The sequence below is a fragment of the Diadema setosum genome, chromosome 17, assembly GCF_964275005.1.
Source record: "Diadema setosum chromosome 17, eeDiaSeto1, whole genome shotgun sequence".
Classification (NCBI taxonomy): domain Eukaryota; kingdom Metazoa; phylum Echinodermata; class Echinoidea; order Diadematoida; family Diadematidae; genus Diadema; species Diadema setosum.
This window is the reverse complement of record NC_092701.1, coordinates 5,590,522-5,605,116: the sequence shown is the minus strand read 5'-3', so window position 1 is coordinate 5,605,116 and position 14,595 is coordinate 5,590,522. Positions and strand designations below refer to the sequence as shown.

Below are 14,595 nucleotides of genomic sequence, written 5' to 3'. Positions count from 1 at the left end.
CTTGGTTTTGTTAAGTAACCAAATTTTGTAAAAAGTAGAATTTCTCTGTTCTAAATTGACAAAACTAAAGCAAGGCATCTGCATGCATCGACTCATATATTCATTAAAAAATACATAAATAAATATTTAAACTAAAAAAGGTAATTCACAGCACTAGCAAAAGCCATAACTGAAATGAAATCAAATGGTAAAGGTGACAATGAGCATGCTGGTAATATAGTTTAGCTCCCACTGTTCTCACTAGCATACACATGATGCAATACAGTTGGAAAAAAGGGAGAGAGGACTGGGGAAAAAAATAATACTCTGGGTACAAATGGAAGGTTGGTTTTAATATATTCTAAAATCATGTAACTGCATTGTAGTTCATCCACAATGCAGCAGCAAATAATATTACTTCCAAAAATATGTTTTATTTCTTATGTTTTCTCACCTTACAATACATCATCACATACATATTTCAATTATTTTCTCTGTTTTTCAGCAGATGTAATTCTTTATATCTCAAATAAATAAAAAATGGATATGTATTGGCTTTTCCATTTCAACTCTTCATACACAGGTAACCTAAATCATAAACCAGAGCTTGGACATGGGTCTTGTCAAAAATCCTGACAAAAGAACAATCAGGAACACTCATTTCATCCCCTTTTCAATAGGTAAATCAACGACTCTTATTGCAAGATACAATTGTAACTGCCCATGGCAAGGTCTGATTGTATGTCATTTTATGAAATGTAAATTCAATGTTAGGCATAATATTCTAGCAGAAAACTTGACAGATATGCAAAAATGTTTCAAAGCTTTGTATATTATTCAAAATAATTAAAAATGATAAGTGAATCAGATCATGGTATCAGGGTATATCAGGGTATATTTCAATATAAATCTTCTCTAGGTGTTTTTTCAAAAAGGTCTAATTAAGTCATTCTTCTGAAATATGACTTAAATAGCATGTACTGTAGGTCAAAACTTCTTAAAGGTAATTTGGTAGACATACATCAAACTCAATGTCCCAGATGTTTTGGTGCATACTGTAAACCACTTCTTCAGTCAAATGGGTGTCATTCATGAATCGCTATGTGTTTACTATAAACTGTCAATTCTTAACCCATTGAGAATGGACTGATTTTGCTACAACACACATTGTCCATAGACCTGATGCCCGAGTATACTGGGACGTGTCCTCAACAGATTGAAATCTGAGTTGAATCACACACTGCTTTATTGACAGTTGTACATTGTTTTACTCTAGACCACAAGATTGAGAAAGAGTAAAGTTGACGCATTTTTTTTTTTTTTTTTTACTCATGCTCCTTCACTTCCATCTACTTCTCAAGTGAGTCATTCTTGAATTCATAACATGAGAGAAAACAACATTTTGCTACAGATAATTCAGACTTCAATTACTGAGTTATGATTTTTTTTCCTCATGATATTAATGTTTTTATCTCTCTGTAAGAGATTTCAGAATTTTCACAGAACAGTCATATTGAAATTTTGAGCTTGTATACTCTTTCAGTATCATTACTTTTTTTTTTTTAAAACTGACAGCTCACTGGATACTGGTGTAACATATCATAAATGTATTGGACATGAAACCTTGGTGGCAATTAACCACTTAATGTCAAACTTGGACATAAAATGCAAGACTCATATGTCATACCTTGCAACCTGTATTGGGCAGATATGATTTTAACACATGAACAAAATCCTGTACAAGCAATACATTTCTCAAAATGGTTATTTGCACAAATTTCCCAAGGTCGAGGGCTATTTGCAAATTTAACAAGAAAAAATACTGCGTAATCCCAACATGAATGTGATATGCACACATGCATTTCTCTGTTTATTACTGTACTCTATGATCACAAATTTAACCACTCTTGACATTGTTGTAGAGTCCTAATTACTGAAGAATTAGACTCACAAAATATATGGCATATACAGCTTCACGAACTTCATGCTTAGTTTACTTTCACTTTCTTGATTCTTGTTAAACCTTTCCAGACTTTTCCTTTGATATATCATAGACAGCGATTGCAATAATTAGTTGCTTGTAGCAACGACATTGCTGCCACTGGGTCTAGCTACAGTTAGTGCAAAGTAACATTAGCGAGATTTAGATCTGTGATGCTAAAAATATGACATGCATGGCGATTAAGCAAAAAAGGAGTTGCTTAGCAAAGGCACGAGACAGCAGTTCCCACTGTCCAATTCAGCAGAAGGTGCATCATAAACATTAGCATTGCAGATCTAATGCTTGCTATTGCCTTGATGGCTACAACACTCTTAAAATTTTCATCGCAAGAATTTGGGCTTAGCCCTGCGTGTCTCAGTCTAAAGCACGAAAGAAAAGCTGCAAAGATAGTTTGTGCCAATTAACTAACAAATCTCTCTATTCAAGTCAATGTTGAGAGGGCTAGGGCCATGCTGATATATCTTGGTACTGGCAGAGGAAAAGAATGGAAAACGACAACTGGGCACAAATGACAGGAAATTGGCATGATAGCATGATAGCAGAGCCGTGATCTGGTAGAACTGGGTAATCTCAAATTTTGACATCTTTCATCTTTTATTCTGATTATTTTTACATTTTGATCAATGATATATAAAAAATAATGTCTGAAGTATCCATGTACTGAATATTATCCTTTTTCATTGTCAAGAAATTAAGCAAAAATGTTGCAGCTGTTAGGGAACAATAAAATCACTTAGCAGGCAGAAATACTTAAATTGAAAAATATTGCTCTAGAAATTGCTAACTCTGTTTCTCTCTTCTCCTTCTTTTTTAGCAAATGTATGTAACTTAAGTTTTAAGGTTTGCAAGATCATTTTCCTCTACTGAGACAGCTTGTGTGGCAGGCAGAACTACATCTGTAGCATCTCTAGTGTGTATTGCAGGTGGTATTGGATTATCGCCCATACCATACTTGAAACACGCTACCAATGGGATTCTAATGACCTGGCAAAAAATAAGCGTGTATCCAGTTTCATAATGCACATGCTGTACTAGAAATGCAAAATCTACAATCTGCTCATTCTCAGTACACAAGTTACCATGGCAAAGGAAAGGAATAATTGTGTTATTTTAATAGACTAAGTTGCCTTGCAAAACTGCATATCTAAAACTCACATAGTTCTGCAGGTTATTCTGCTTGAGTGTAAGAATCCAGCACTTATCTGGCAGAACTACTATCTTTGCAAACACTGCTAGATATTTTTAAACAGCTATCATGAATTATATCTAGTTATACATTAGTTCTAAGAAACAATATTTCTTCACTTTTGTTCTTACACACAATTCAAAACGATGTCAATGACAACCAACAAAAGATGACAAATTTTAATGTTGATATGTAAACATCTGAAAATTGCCAAAAATGAGATTCACAATTTTGCCAGATCACAGCCACAATGCTGAAACAGGAATGACTACTTGGCTACATACAAAGGGAGGTGAAGTTATATTGGAACATGCAATTGGCCAAACTTATATTCCTTAAAAATGATTAGAATAGTATGCCATTTTTTGTGATTTTTTTATGTTGTTGTCTGTGTTTGAAGATAAAATAGATATCATAAGGAGGATCAAACACATCTAATTCTGGTTTCTCCTCAATTTGTGTGAGGATACAGGTATGCTAATGTATGCAAAAAAAAAGATGGAAAAATGCAGGGACTGATATTGGCAAAGAAGCACGGTTCTTGTCATTGCAGAACATTTGGAGAAACTCCCAAATGAATGATAGACATCAATATATTATCCTCTGCTGAAAACCAGTAGAGCGGTATTACGATTTTTTCTTCTTGTTTTTTTTTTTTTTTTTTTTTTTTTATAGGGGGGGGGGGGATACTGACTTACAGCTTAAATGATCTCCTTTACATAATAACATCAATTTTAGATTCTTTTGTCTATTTTCTGTAAAATATTAGATATTGAAATTCACAAGGGTGCTGTTTTGCATGGCATTTGGAATAATGCTTACAAATTTATACACATTTTTGATTGAATAAACTCTCTATAACATGAAAATTGATTGTTTTGTTTCTATACATTTGTCAAATCTTAGAACCCAATCAGCACCCTTCTGGATCTCAGCTGATGGTATGGCCATGATAAGATAAAAATAAAGAATGGACGTTTTTTTCTCAAATGGGAATTTCAGAATATTGTGCTTTGATTATCTCTTTGTGTTTCTATTACTGGGTTACATCCAGGACAAACACTGAGACATGTGGTCATCCCATTTTGGGCCAATCATATGTTGCTTCTATGTGGCAATATAGTAACCATGTTCTTATATACATCTACTTTGATAAAAGTGAGGCCAATTACATAGATTGATCAAAAGAGGGCACTCTTACGCATCTGTCTCGCAGGGTTTGGGCAGCCTGCCTAGTAGCAGTGCCACCCAAGTTATTGCCTCGCCCACTATTCACCATTGCCTGTATGTATGAATATGAAAGCACACAGTTCTGATTTAGAGTCTACTGGGCAAGCAAGAAAATATTTTTTTTATTTGATATGCAAGGGAAGTATTTCAGGTATGACTTTGTGCATTGACTTCTTCACTCTACTGCTGATAGGAATACAATACTACACAATATTAAAGTTAAAATAGCAGACTGAGTTTTACTCAATGCATGACAAGGTCTGTACTTTCATAAATTCTGTTTTTATAAGTCCTTTGTCTTTCAGGTATGTTAACTCTAGAGCTGTTATTCCTACATTGTACATATGGCTCTTTGTCGTGAGCCCATCAATTTTGTACCGAACAGATTAGTGACTATGAATTAGAACATGTATATCTGCTAAATATATCATGAACTTAAAGGTGGAACTAGCAACAACAACAACAAAAAAATGCTCCCTCTAACTGTACAAATTCCATCAGTATTCATTTATCATGCATGCCACATGCTGAAAGTTGTACACCAGGATTGTGTGCTTTTTCTTTTTCAATCACTGTATATTTCTAGGCATCAGTCACTGCAAAATCAGCGAGCAACATGGAAAGCAATCCTTAGGTAATATTTTGTGGCGGTGAGGAACAACAGACATGTTTGATGCAACACAAAAATAAAATGAATCATCTACCTCAAAGGTGTATGAATGAATTCTCTAAATATCTCAATTAAGTGAGTTCATCTTACAAATAAACTGTCACAGGATCAGCTTTAAAAATCCTTGGAGATTTTAAAGGCAAAACAAATTGCATGTTTTGCTGTGTACCAAATAAACAAAACAACAGAGAAAACTCCTCAGAAAATAAAAATACAATTCATAACTACTGACAGGATCTCAAAATGCAAAATGCATGAGACAGTTACATGTAGATGTGTTAATTACACAACACTTACAGTAAGTGGCAAGTACATTACAGGCTTTCAAAATTAATTGGTCAAAGCTTATACATTGAGAACATGCACAGGCAAAAAGTCTTTCACAAAGTTATATCAATATAGCTTCCAAAATAGGTTCTGCATTTTGTACTATTAACAGACAGTATTAAGGTATGTTAACAAAGTTTAGAAGCTTTAATTCTGCTCTAAAACAAAGGAATGAATTGGTTGATTCTTGTCATGTAATACACAATATACCAACAAATGTGATTCACACAAATCATAAATTCTCCAATATCTTTTCTATTCAAATAGCAAGAAGATAACTGCAAAATTTTGCTTGTGTGTTTTCTTCTTATTTCAGGTCTAAGGCTTTCTTTGCTATTAGTCTATGAAATGGAATCTTAAGATATTTTGACAAGATGCAAGTTTCCTAATCACACAGTAGGTGGCACTGTTGGATGATTCCTTTTAGTTTCTGAGTTATTTCTTGTGCAGTATTCTTGGATGTTTATATTTTCTCATGCATCACTCCTTAACTTGAAAAAAGTTTGATGTTCATTATCTTTATATTCTTACATATAGCAATTGATAGCGATTGTGAATCAACATCCGATGAGTTCTCTCATTCTTACTGTGCTCTTTTCATTGACTGGAAAGCCTGCTGGTTTCTTTGCCTATTGGTAAAGATGTCAGTTTGCCAATGAACAGAGATTACCTTTACTTTCCCTGTTAAACCCATATTGTGTAACTTCGGCCATCCCCTTGGAGAGAGGCAAATTCTTGTGCCTGAGTGGCCAATTTTGACCAAGTTGTGAGGAATTGTCCAAATGGCAATAAAAAAGCACAGAGCATAACATCATTGAGCCTGGACACACAGAAGGTTTATCTATTAAAGTTTTCCATCAGCGAAAAACAATAACAGAAGAGTGTTCACTTTGTGGAAAAGACTTGCTGAGTTTATAATTCATACCATGCACAGGCATGCACGAGTGCACAGTGCAAAAGTTGGGATTGTAAACTTTCATTTTTTGCAGAAGCTAGTACTACATTTTTAAAGCAAGCTAGTACTACATTTTTAAAGCAATGATGAACAGTTTGTGGACAACAAGACAAACATGAAAGCAATATCATGATGACAAAATGAAATGTCAATTTCCTTTAAAACAAGAAAAAAAGAACTGTCAGAAAACAGCATAATACAGCAGCAACTATGTCATCTCCATGCCCTGAGTGTTTTAATCTACTATTTGAATTGATATAATGTAATTTTCAGAACGTAAATACAATTTTTACTGTCTACTTTATCAAAGTGCACATCATTGTTCTCAGTCTAGTGCAAATGTCTTCTATCTTATTGTTGATACACTGAATAAACATATTAATCATTGCTTATTTTCACACAAGCTCCATTTCCTAATGGGAGGTAAAACAAGTGAACAATTTCTCTTGCTTGTTACAGTCATTTAATGTATCTTTCTGTTCGACAAGAGGCTTGGGAATATCACAATATCGCCAATTTTGTTGATGGAGTAACGATAAATAGAGAAATATTTAGCTCTTCACCACAGCGCAAACTAAATTTGTCTGTTTTCTTCGGTGCAAGACTATCACTATCACATAGTATTAGAGGCTGAGAGGGGAAAAAGAAAGGCAAAATTAAATTGTTTTCAACTTCTGAGGCTCTAACCTCAAAATGAAATTGGGATAAAATAACCGGAGATGAATCCGGATCAAAGAGACAGTGGAGAGGACATTTGAGTACTCACGGCCTCGCATCTGTCCATGAAGTTTCGTGGAGACAAAATAAAGCAGGCTTCTGCATCATCCATCCTGTAAGGATTACACACAGACAAGAGGGAAATAAAAGTCTTCACAATCCATGTCAAACTGAAACTTACGCCACAGAACAAAAGTCTGCAAACATCTCATTAAATACTGTAAAAGTGGAAATTTTTGGGGAAGCAATTTTCCACACAAGGCAAGGTTAGATGAATTTCATTTGTTAATCCCCTGGAATTGAAACACCAAATAATGTTCATAACAATCAAACTATTTGCACACTTTTATTAACATGCCAGTTTCTGCTTGCATGAAATGTGTGACAAATGTCCACACCATGAAAGTGTCTGCTTTTAAAGGATTCCTATCTATGGCTTGCATCTTGAGAAGAATCTGAGCAGAAAAAAAATCCACTGGATGTTTTGTTTTACAAATTTTGAAAGATTGGACATTTACACCTGTACCTAATTCAATGTACTTTAAAAATCCATATGTTAATATCATATTCTGATATGCTGATAGGCAATTGAAAATACTAAAAAAGAAAAGAAAAAAGAATATGAACTCTGATTGAAATCATTAAAATTCTCTCTCTTGCTAGAAGGCTTAGAGACCTTTTTTTAAACCCAATTTTTCAATAGCCCTATCTTTATCCCATTCTGAGAAAATAAGATAAAATAATTCATTTCATTCATACTATACCCAAAAGGATCTATAGTAATGCAAATGTTCTGGAAAGGCCAGAAAGATACAATTTAGGGAATATTTTACCCCTTCCCTACGAGAGTCTGAAGTCCCCTGAGACCCTGTTCAAGACCTACCAGGTTCCCACAGGCAACAGAATAACAAAATATACACTACAAATGCCTTAACATATCCTTGATGTATCCAAGGCAAAACTTATTCTCACATCAGAATTTCCTGCATTCTCACCTTCTTTTTCATCTCTCACAAAACATTGATTATCATGGTACATAAAATAGATGACAATGAAGTGTTCTGGATTTTATAATTAGTCACTGCACTTATGTTGAAAGAAGTTAGCATTTTTTCTCTTCTTCTTCCATTTTAGCTCTTCTATAGTCTATCATAACAATCACTTGTGACAAAAGACAGGTACAAAATATACACAAACATATATTTTCCTTATATGACTCCAATGTAAACTTATTAAATATTGCTAATTGTTAACACACACACACACACAACAACAACAACAATCAAGATCAAAGGATGCCCTGAAAATAATGGTGCAAGTTTTTTTTACTTTTTACTTCTATTTTCAGGAAGCTGATCCCCCCCCCCCCCAAAAAAAAATAACCCCATTGCCTATTCCCTTCCATAACAAGTTATAAATTTCTGCATGAACACCACAAAGCAACCCCGACATGTTCCTCTGAAAATCAGGGCTAAGGCGGCATCGGATGTTAGTGATGTAGACAGAAGAGAGGAGACAAATGTATCAAGTGTGTTGGTTACCATGGCAACTCCAGTTCAATCATCTCCACAATGCAAGCTCCACTGTCACTTTGAAAAGTCACCAATTACTTGATTGGCGAGGGGAGAGAGAATACCCATTGGTTTTTGCTGTTCGGGGAATTGGACACTTCTTCAAACTTCTTCAGGCATTTTGCAAAGAAGCCAAAGGGGGGGGGGGGGGGGGGGGATATGCAGCCGTTACAAATATGCACCAAGAAAACACCTGACTCTGATATTACATTTTTCCCCCACAGGAACAATAACAAGCAATTTGTGTATCTGCACCGGGGCAGGCTGATTAGATGTCATTTCAAAACATTTTCTCTGCTTCTCGACAAACTTTTTGGGTTATCATTTCACCTCCACGCAATACAATAATGAAGGCTGTGTATAAAAGTGGGGATGTATTAAATGCGCACCAGTTGTCTGCAAAACTGCACAATCCCATTAACTACCAATGTCAGACTGAAGCATTATCCGTCAAATCACTAATCCAAAGATTATCTCTTGTTACACTGATGGTTGCACTGTAATCTAGAATATGTGCTACATTTATCCACTTGCAATATCCCTTTTCAATATAATCAGTCCTCACACATTTGACACATTGTTCATTATGTTCCAGTGAACTGTGGGTCAACTTCTCTCTGGCTATATGAGCTGAACATTTGACATTTCTTTTTGCATTTCACTTAAGGTGCAATCCCAGACCACCTTCACAAAGGCTTGATTAAAGGAATTTAAAATCAAACCAATAGAATGGTAGAAGTTTTATACAAATATGACATAAAGTAAGTAACACCTAGAATTCTAATGTTTCATACGTTTTCACCAAAAAAAAAGGTGGTATACAGTAACAACGAAATCATAGGCAACTAGGATGGAAATGAGATGTGATAGTCTCATGATTTTCACTGAGTTTCTTTTTTCTTGGCATGAAATAAGAAATAAATAAACAAACCTTTGTACCTTTTGCACCAAACACTTGTTGTGATGTAATAACATACATTGTAGCAAATAATGACTTTTAGTGAGTGGGGTTCTAAATATCATTTTCTGTTGTTACAGTGATGATATAGTTCGAGTATGGACACAGTGAAAGAGGTGATATAGTTACCTAAAGGTATAATGATACAGTTACTTCAGTTATGATGATACTGTAAGTATACAGTTACATACAGTATTAATCATCCACTTTTCTAATGGAGCTCACATACAATACTGTAAAAGTAGTTTCTTTCGCGGTTGTTTTATTTTCGCGCTTTGAGGTTGAACCTCAAATTTAACATCACGCGAAAATGTTTTGAACTCGTAGTTTGTCACAACGCTATCATTACCGACCGCGTATTTAAACACACGCGAAAAAGTCGGCACCGATGGAAACCACGAAAGTTTCTGTACGCGAAAGAAACCACTTTTACAGTACGTAAACAGATGGATTTTTCTTTAAGATGATATATGAGAGAGATAACATAAAGAACACAAGACTTGCATGGGACCCACAGGAACTGACCACGTTCATGATAGTTAAACATTTAAGCACATTTCTTTTCAGAAAACTCTTAATGTAGAACTTCAATTTTCTGTTGAACTAGAGTAAGATACACACCTTACAAAATGCATAAGAAATTATAGTTCCCTATATATGTGATGCAGGCGATGCAGGCAAGTCACATGTAAGATACATACATAATACATGATACAGACACAGGTCCAAACCTGGTCAATGAGAGTTCTAATCAAGTCCTACCTGCATCTGATTAGATCCTGGTCCTTTAAGGCAGACCCTTGAATGTAGATCACTCGCTGGGCCCAGAGTGGGACCATAAGCAAGGCCTTTAAGGCGTTGTCCAGCTCACAAGGTGAGAGGAGAACCACAAAAAAATCCTGAAATCAAGAAATGCATTCAAGTCAGCAGTTTTTACGTGCTTAGTATGTACATTCAGACACTTTTCCTTGAATGTTAGACTATAAAAACAGCCAATCTACAGACCTCATGAATGACATCATCTCTGCAGGTCACAATGCTTCATGTTTGATAATCAAAAGAGATGATATTTCTTTTTTTTTTTTAAACCAAAGATATAAGGTTGCTTATCAGGCAAGATTAAAACATACATGTACTAATCTCTGGGAGAGTCTTGTTGGCTATACACCATAAAGACATAATATCAAATAGTTAGACGGCCTTATGCCCGATTGTATTTCATAAAATATCAAACTATTTGACACTCCTCTCATTGAGAGTATCAACAATCACATTCAATGAAAATAAAGTATCACTCCAATGTGCTCACAGAAAGAGAAATAAGGAATCATGAATATGCTTGATTTGAAAACTAAAAATCTTATGTATGTTGCATAGCCATCAACTTGCCAAGAGATCAATTTCCCTAGGTACAGTATTTGAAATATCTCCAGCAGTTTCTGCACTAATGAATTTCTCTTTAGAAATGTCAAATTGATAAAGGGCACTCAACATTACATCTCATGTTGACATTCATATCCTTTACCTGCAGGTGGTTGTGGGCATAGAATTCGTTCAGGAAATCGACGATGAGGTCGTACTGGAGGTTGGTGGCACAGACGACCACATGTTTCTCGGTCTGAGCTCGATGTCTGCTGTATGTTCCTCCCTGTTTCTGCCTTTCCACAATCAAATAGGCCAGGTTCTCCAACTACAGGGTCACAGATAGAGAAAACATTTTCTGTAGTTTGTGCAATGTGGTTACTCTATTCTCATACAATGAGGGGGAGGAGGAGGAGGAGGAGGAGGAGGAGGGGGAGAAGGGGAAGGAGGAGGAGGAGGGGGAGGAGGAAGAGGGGGAGGAGGAGGAGTAGGAGGAGAAGGAAGAGGAAGGAAGAGGAGGAAGAGGAGGAAGAGGAAGAGGAGGAAGAGGAGGAGGAGGAGGAGGGGGAGGAGGAGGAGGAGGAGAAGAAGAGGAAGAGGAGGAGGAAGAAGAGGAGGAGGAGGAGGAGAAAGAAGAGGAGGAGGAAGAGGAGGAGGAGGAGGAAGTAGAAGAAGAAGAAGAGGAGGAGGAAGAAGAGGAGGAGGAGGAGAAAGAAGAGGAGGAAGAAGAAGAAGCAGAAGAGGAGGAGGAAGAAGAAGAAGCAGAAGAGGAGGAGGAAGAGAAAGAAGAGGAGGAGGAAGAGAAAGAAGAGGAGGAAGAAGAAGAAGAGGAAGAGGAGGAGGAAGGAGAAGAGGAGAAGAGGAGGAGGAGGAGGAGGAGGAGGAGGAAGAGGAGGAAGAGGAGGAGGAAGAGAAAGAAGAGGAGGAAGAAGAAGAAGAGGAAGAGGAGGAGGAAGGAGAAGAGGAGGAGGAGGAGGAAGAGGAGGAGGAGGAAGGGGGAAAACTCTTCTCACCTGAAGCGGGAGGAGCACGAGTGCAGCACAGATCATCATCATGATGTACAGCTGGGAGGGCCAGATGCTGACCTCGATGTCGCCATAGCCGACGGTGGAGAAGGTCACGACCGTGAAGTAGAAGGCGTGGAAAAAGGACATGCCATTGATGGTGACATCCCCCCTCTCTAGGTGGTGAATCCCACAGACACTGCGTCAAGAGATCAAAAGATGTTACCCCCTTGAGCACCAGCTGATTTTGCTACATCATGTATTCCCCATAGACTCCTGCGCAAGTACGTATACTGGCCACTCATCCTCAATGGGTTAAAAACTGTTCAATTTGCAATATTACAAATTGTATGGCATCAAAAAGATGCAGACATAATATTCAAAAGCTCTTTTCTCTTTTTTTACTGTATAGATGGCAATGGTAAAGTGTGTATAATAGTCTAAGGGATAATTGTGCCTTTTTTCTTTGTTGTCTGTTTGTTGACAAAAAGATACCTGCAACAAGAAAATATAGTGGGTTTACAGAGAAGCTGTTATACATCCATGAATATTATATGACCTATATAAAAGATACCAATGTGTGATTGGTCAAAATGCTGTCACGTGACCATGTTCACAAGGATGAGAAGCGTTATATTTCATAACATGACGTAAATTACGTACAATCATGGAATATAACAGCGACTACGTTAAACAAATGGCGTTATATCTGGAGGGGTGACGTAATCAAAAATCAATTGTTATGATGCGTGCAACATACACAGAGACGCTTTGCACACACACACACACATACTTACGAATGTAATCGTGACCGGTCGACCGACCACACGCACCATACCACTTACGTTTACAGAATGCGCTAGCGGTATTAAATGAGCATCACACTGACACACGCTAGTACACTGCAAGCGCGAATTACGAAATTGCAACTGATTTGTTTTCGTCAAACTGGCATGGCAGCTTTGATGAGCAGCTGCCTTTCGCTTGTGAGAGAGAAAGAATTGTTGTCCTGATAGCTATAGAGCCTCCTACTCCAATCAATGTTAACGTTGGACAGTCGTGACAGGAAAGCCAAAGGATTTCCCATTACATTACCAGAGCCTGAACTAATGAGTAAGTTTTTATGCTACTTGTACTAGCGCAGGACCAGGACCAGGGCCAGGTCCGTAGTCTAAACAGCTCTTGTACCAGTGACCGCAGGCAGAAGAGATTAGGCCCTACATTATCAGAAAGTTCACATTCTCATACATCACCACAAACAAATGTTATGTCAACAAGCTTGCTTTACCCAGACCAAAAGCGGCATTTGGTCTAGTCTTCTACAATTTTTACATCTCTCATTACAAAATCTGGCTCTACCGCTACGAAACTAGGCCCTACGTACGATTGATTAATGACTGTTCTAGAAATTACTTAGTATGTGATAAACAGGCAACGGTCGTACTCCACGGAAGAACGAATTCCCGGTAGGCCTACGTGAAAGCCATCGAAGTTAGATCTATGTATCAAGAGGTTACTTGTGGCTCGATTGAATACCACTGACACTAGCGCACTGTTGTCATGCGGTACGCGCGTTCATGAATATGACTGCGAAAAGGAGTAGTGTTTGCTTTAGGGCATATACAGCAGTTTATTTCTTGTACTGTAGGTCATATAATATAACAGATATTGACTTTTTCCTTCGGTAGGAATATAACATTTAATTTCCCTTGGGAAGTTATATTTTTGTCTCGGAATACTATATTTTTCCTCAGCGCTACGCGCTTCGGAAAAATATAATAATCCTCGACAAAAATATAACTTCCCGCGAGGATCTCAAATGTTATATTCCACCTCTGGTAAGTCAATATCTGTATAATATTGATGCTTAATATCATGGAGATTTTTACAACATCTTCACAGTGTACATGCTCCTTGTGTTTTGTGGTAAATATGCAAAGAGCAAATCAACAGCAATATTTCTAATGGAAAATGCGAGTGAGTGGATGCGGAAATCTCACATGTGATGGCACGTCCATCATAACTGAGCAGGCCATTTCTTTCTTGTGAGAACATAAAAAGAAGAAGAATAATAAATAAACATTGAGAGCATGAAATCCCACAGGAAATATGTTTAAAAGCACAAACATGGATCATCGCTTCAGGGATAAAGAGGGGTTGGATATACATATGCATCCTTTCAAGACCACTCTTATTAGATGGGGGGGGGGGGGGACAAGGGCATACTGTCAACCCCACCCACATGGGAATGGGGGCAGAGATGCATGGATAAACTCACCTGGTGAATATGAGGCACAAGATGAATGAGAAGAGGATCATGAGCTGCTGAGAGAGTGCCGAGTGTGACCTCATCATCACTCTATGCAAGTCATTCTGTGAGGAGAGAGGTCAAGAGGTCAAAGGTCAGTTTGGATGATGACCTATTAACTACATCATGAATATGCACAGGCTCAAGCTTGCACAGAGGATCCATGTATTACAGCACACTCAAACATACTAAAAAAAGAGAGAGTGCCGAGTGTGACCTCATCATCACTTTATGCAAATCATTCTATGGAGAAAAGGAGAAAGAGGTCAAAGGTCAGTTTGGATGATGACCTATTCACTGCATCATGAATATGCACAGGCTCAAGC

At 37.1% G+C, this 14,595-nt stretch overlaps 1 protein-coding gene across 1 annotated transcript in view; it reads right to left on the bottom strand.

Moving 5' to 3' along the window:
• The window catches only part of LOC140241248 (potassium channel subfamily T member 2-like), a 282,715-nt gene that overhangs the window by 19,499 nt on the left and 248,621 nt on the right, over positions 1-14,595 (bottom strand). Inside the window, exons 10-14 of the mRNA XM_072320999.1 lie at positions 14,240-14,334; positions 11,971-12,160; positions 11,121-11,285; positions 10,358-10,494; positions 7,116-7,179 (exon numbers count right to left, since the gene is read on the bottom strand). Coding sequence (XP_072177100.1) covers positions 7,116-7,179; positions 10,358-10,494; positions 11,121-11,285; positions 11,971-12,160; positions 14,240-14,334 — 651 coding nt within the window. The remainder of the gene's footprint in view (positions 1-7,115; positions 7,180-10,357; positions 10,495-11,120; positions 11,286-11,970; positions 12,161-14,239; positions 14,335-14,595) is intronic.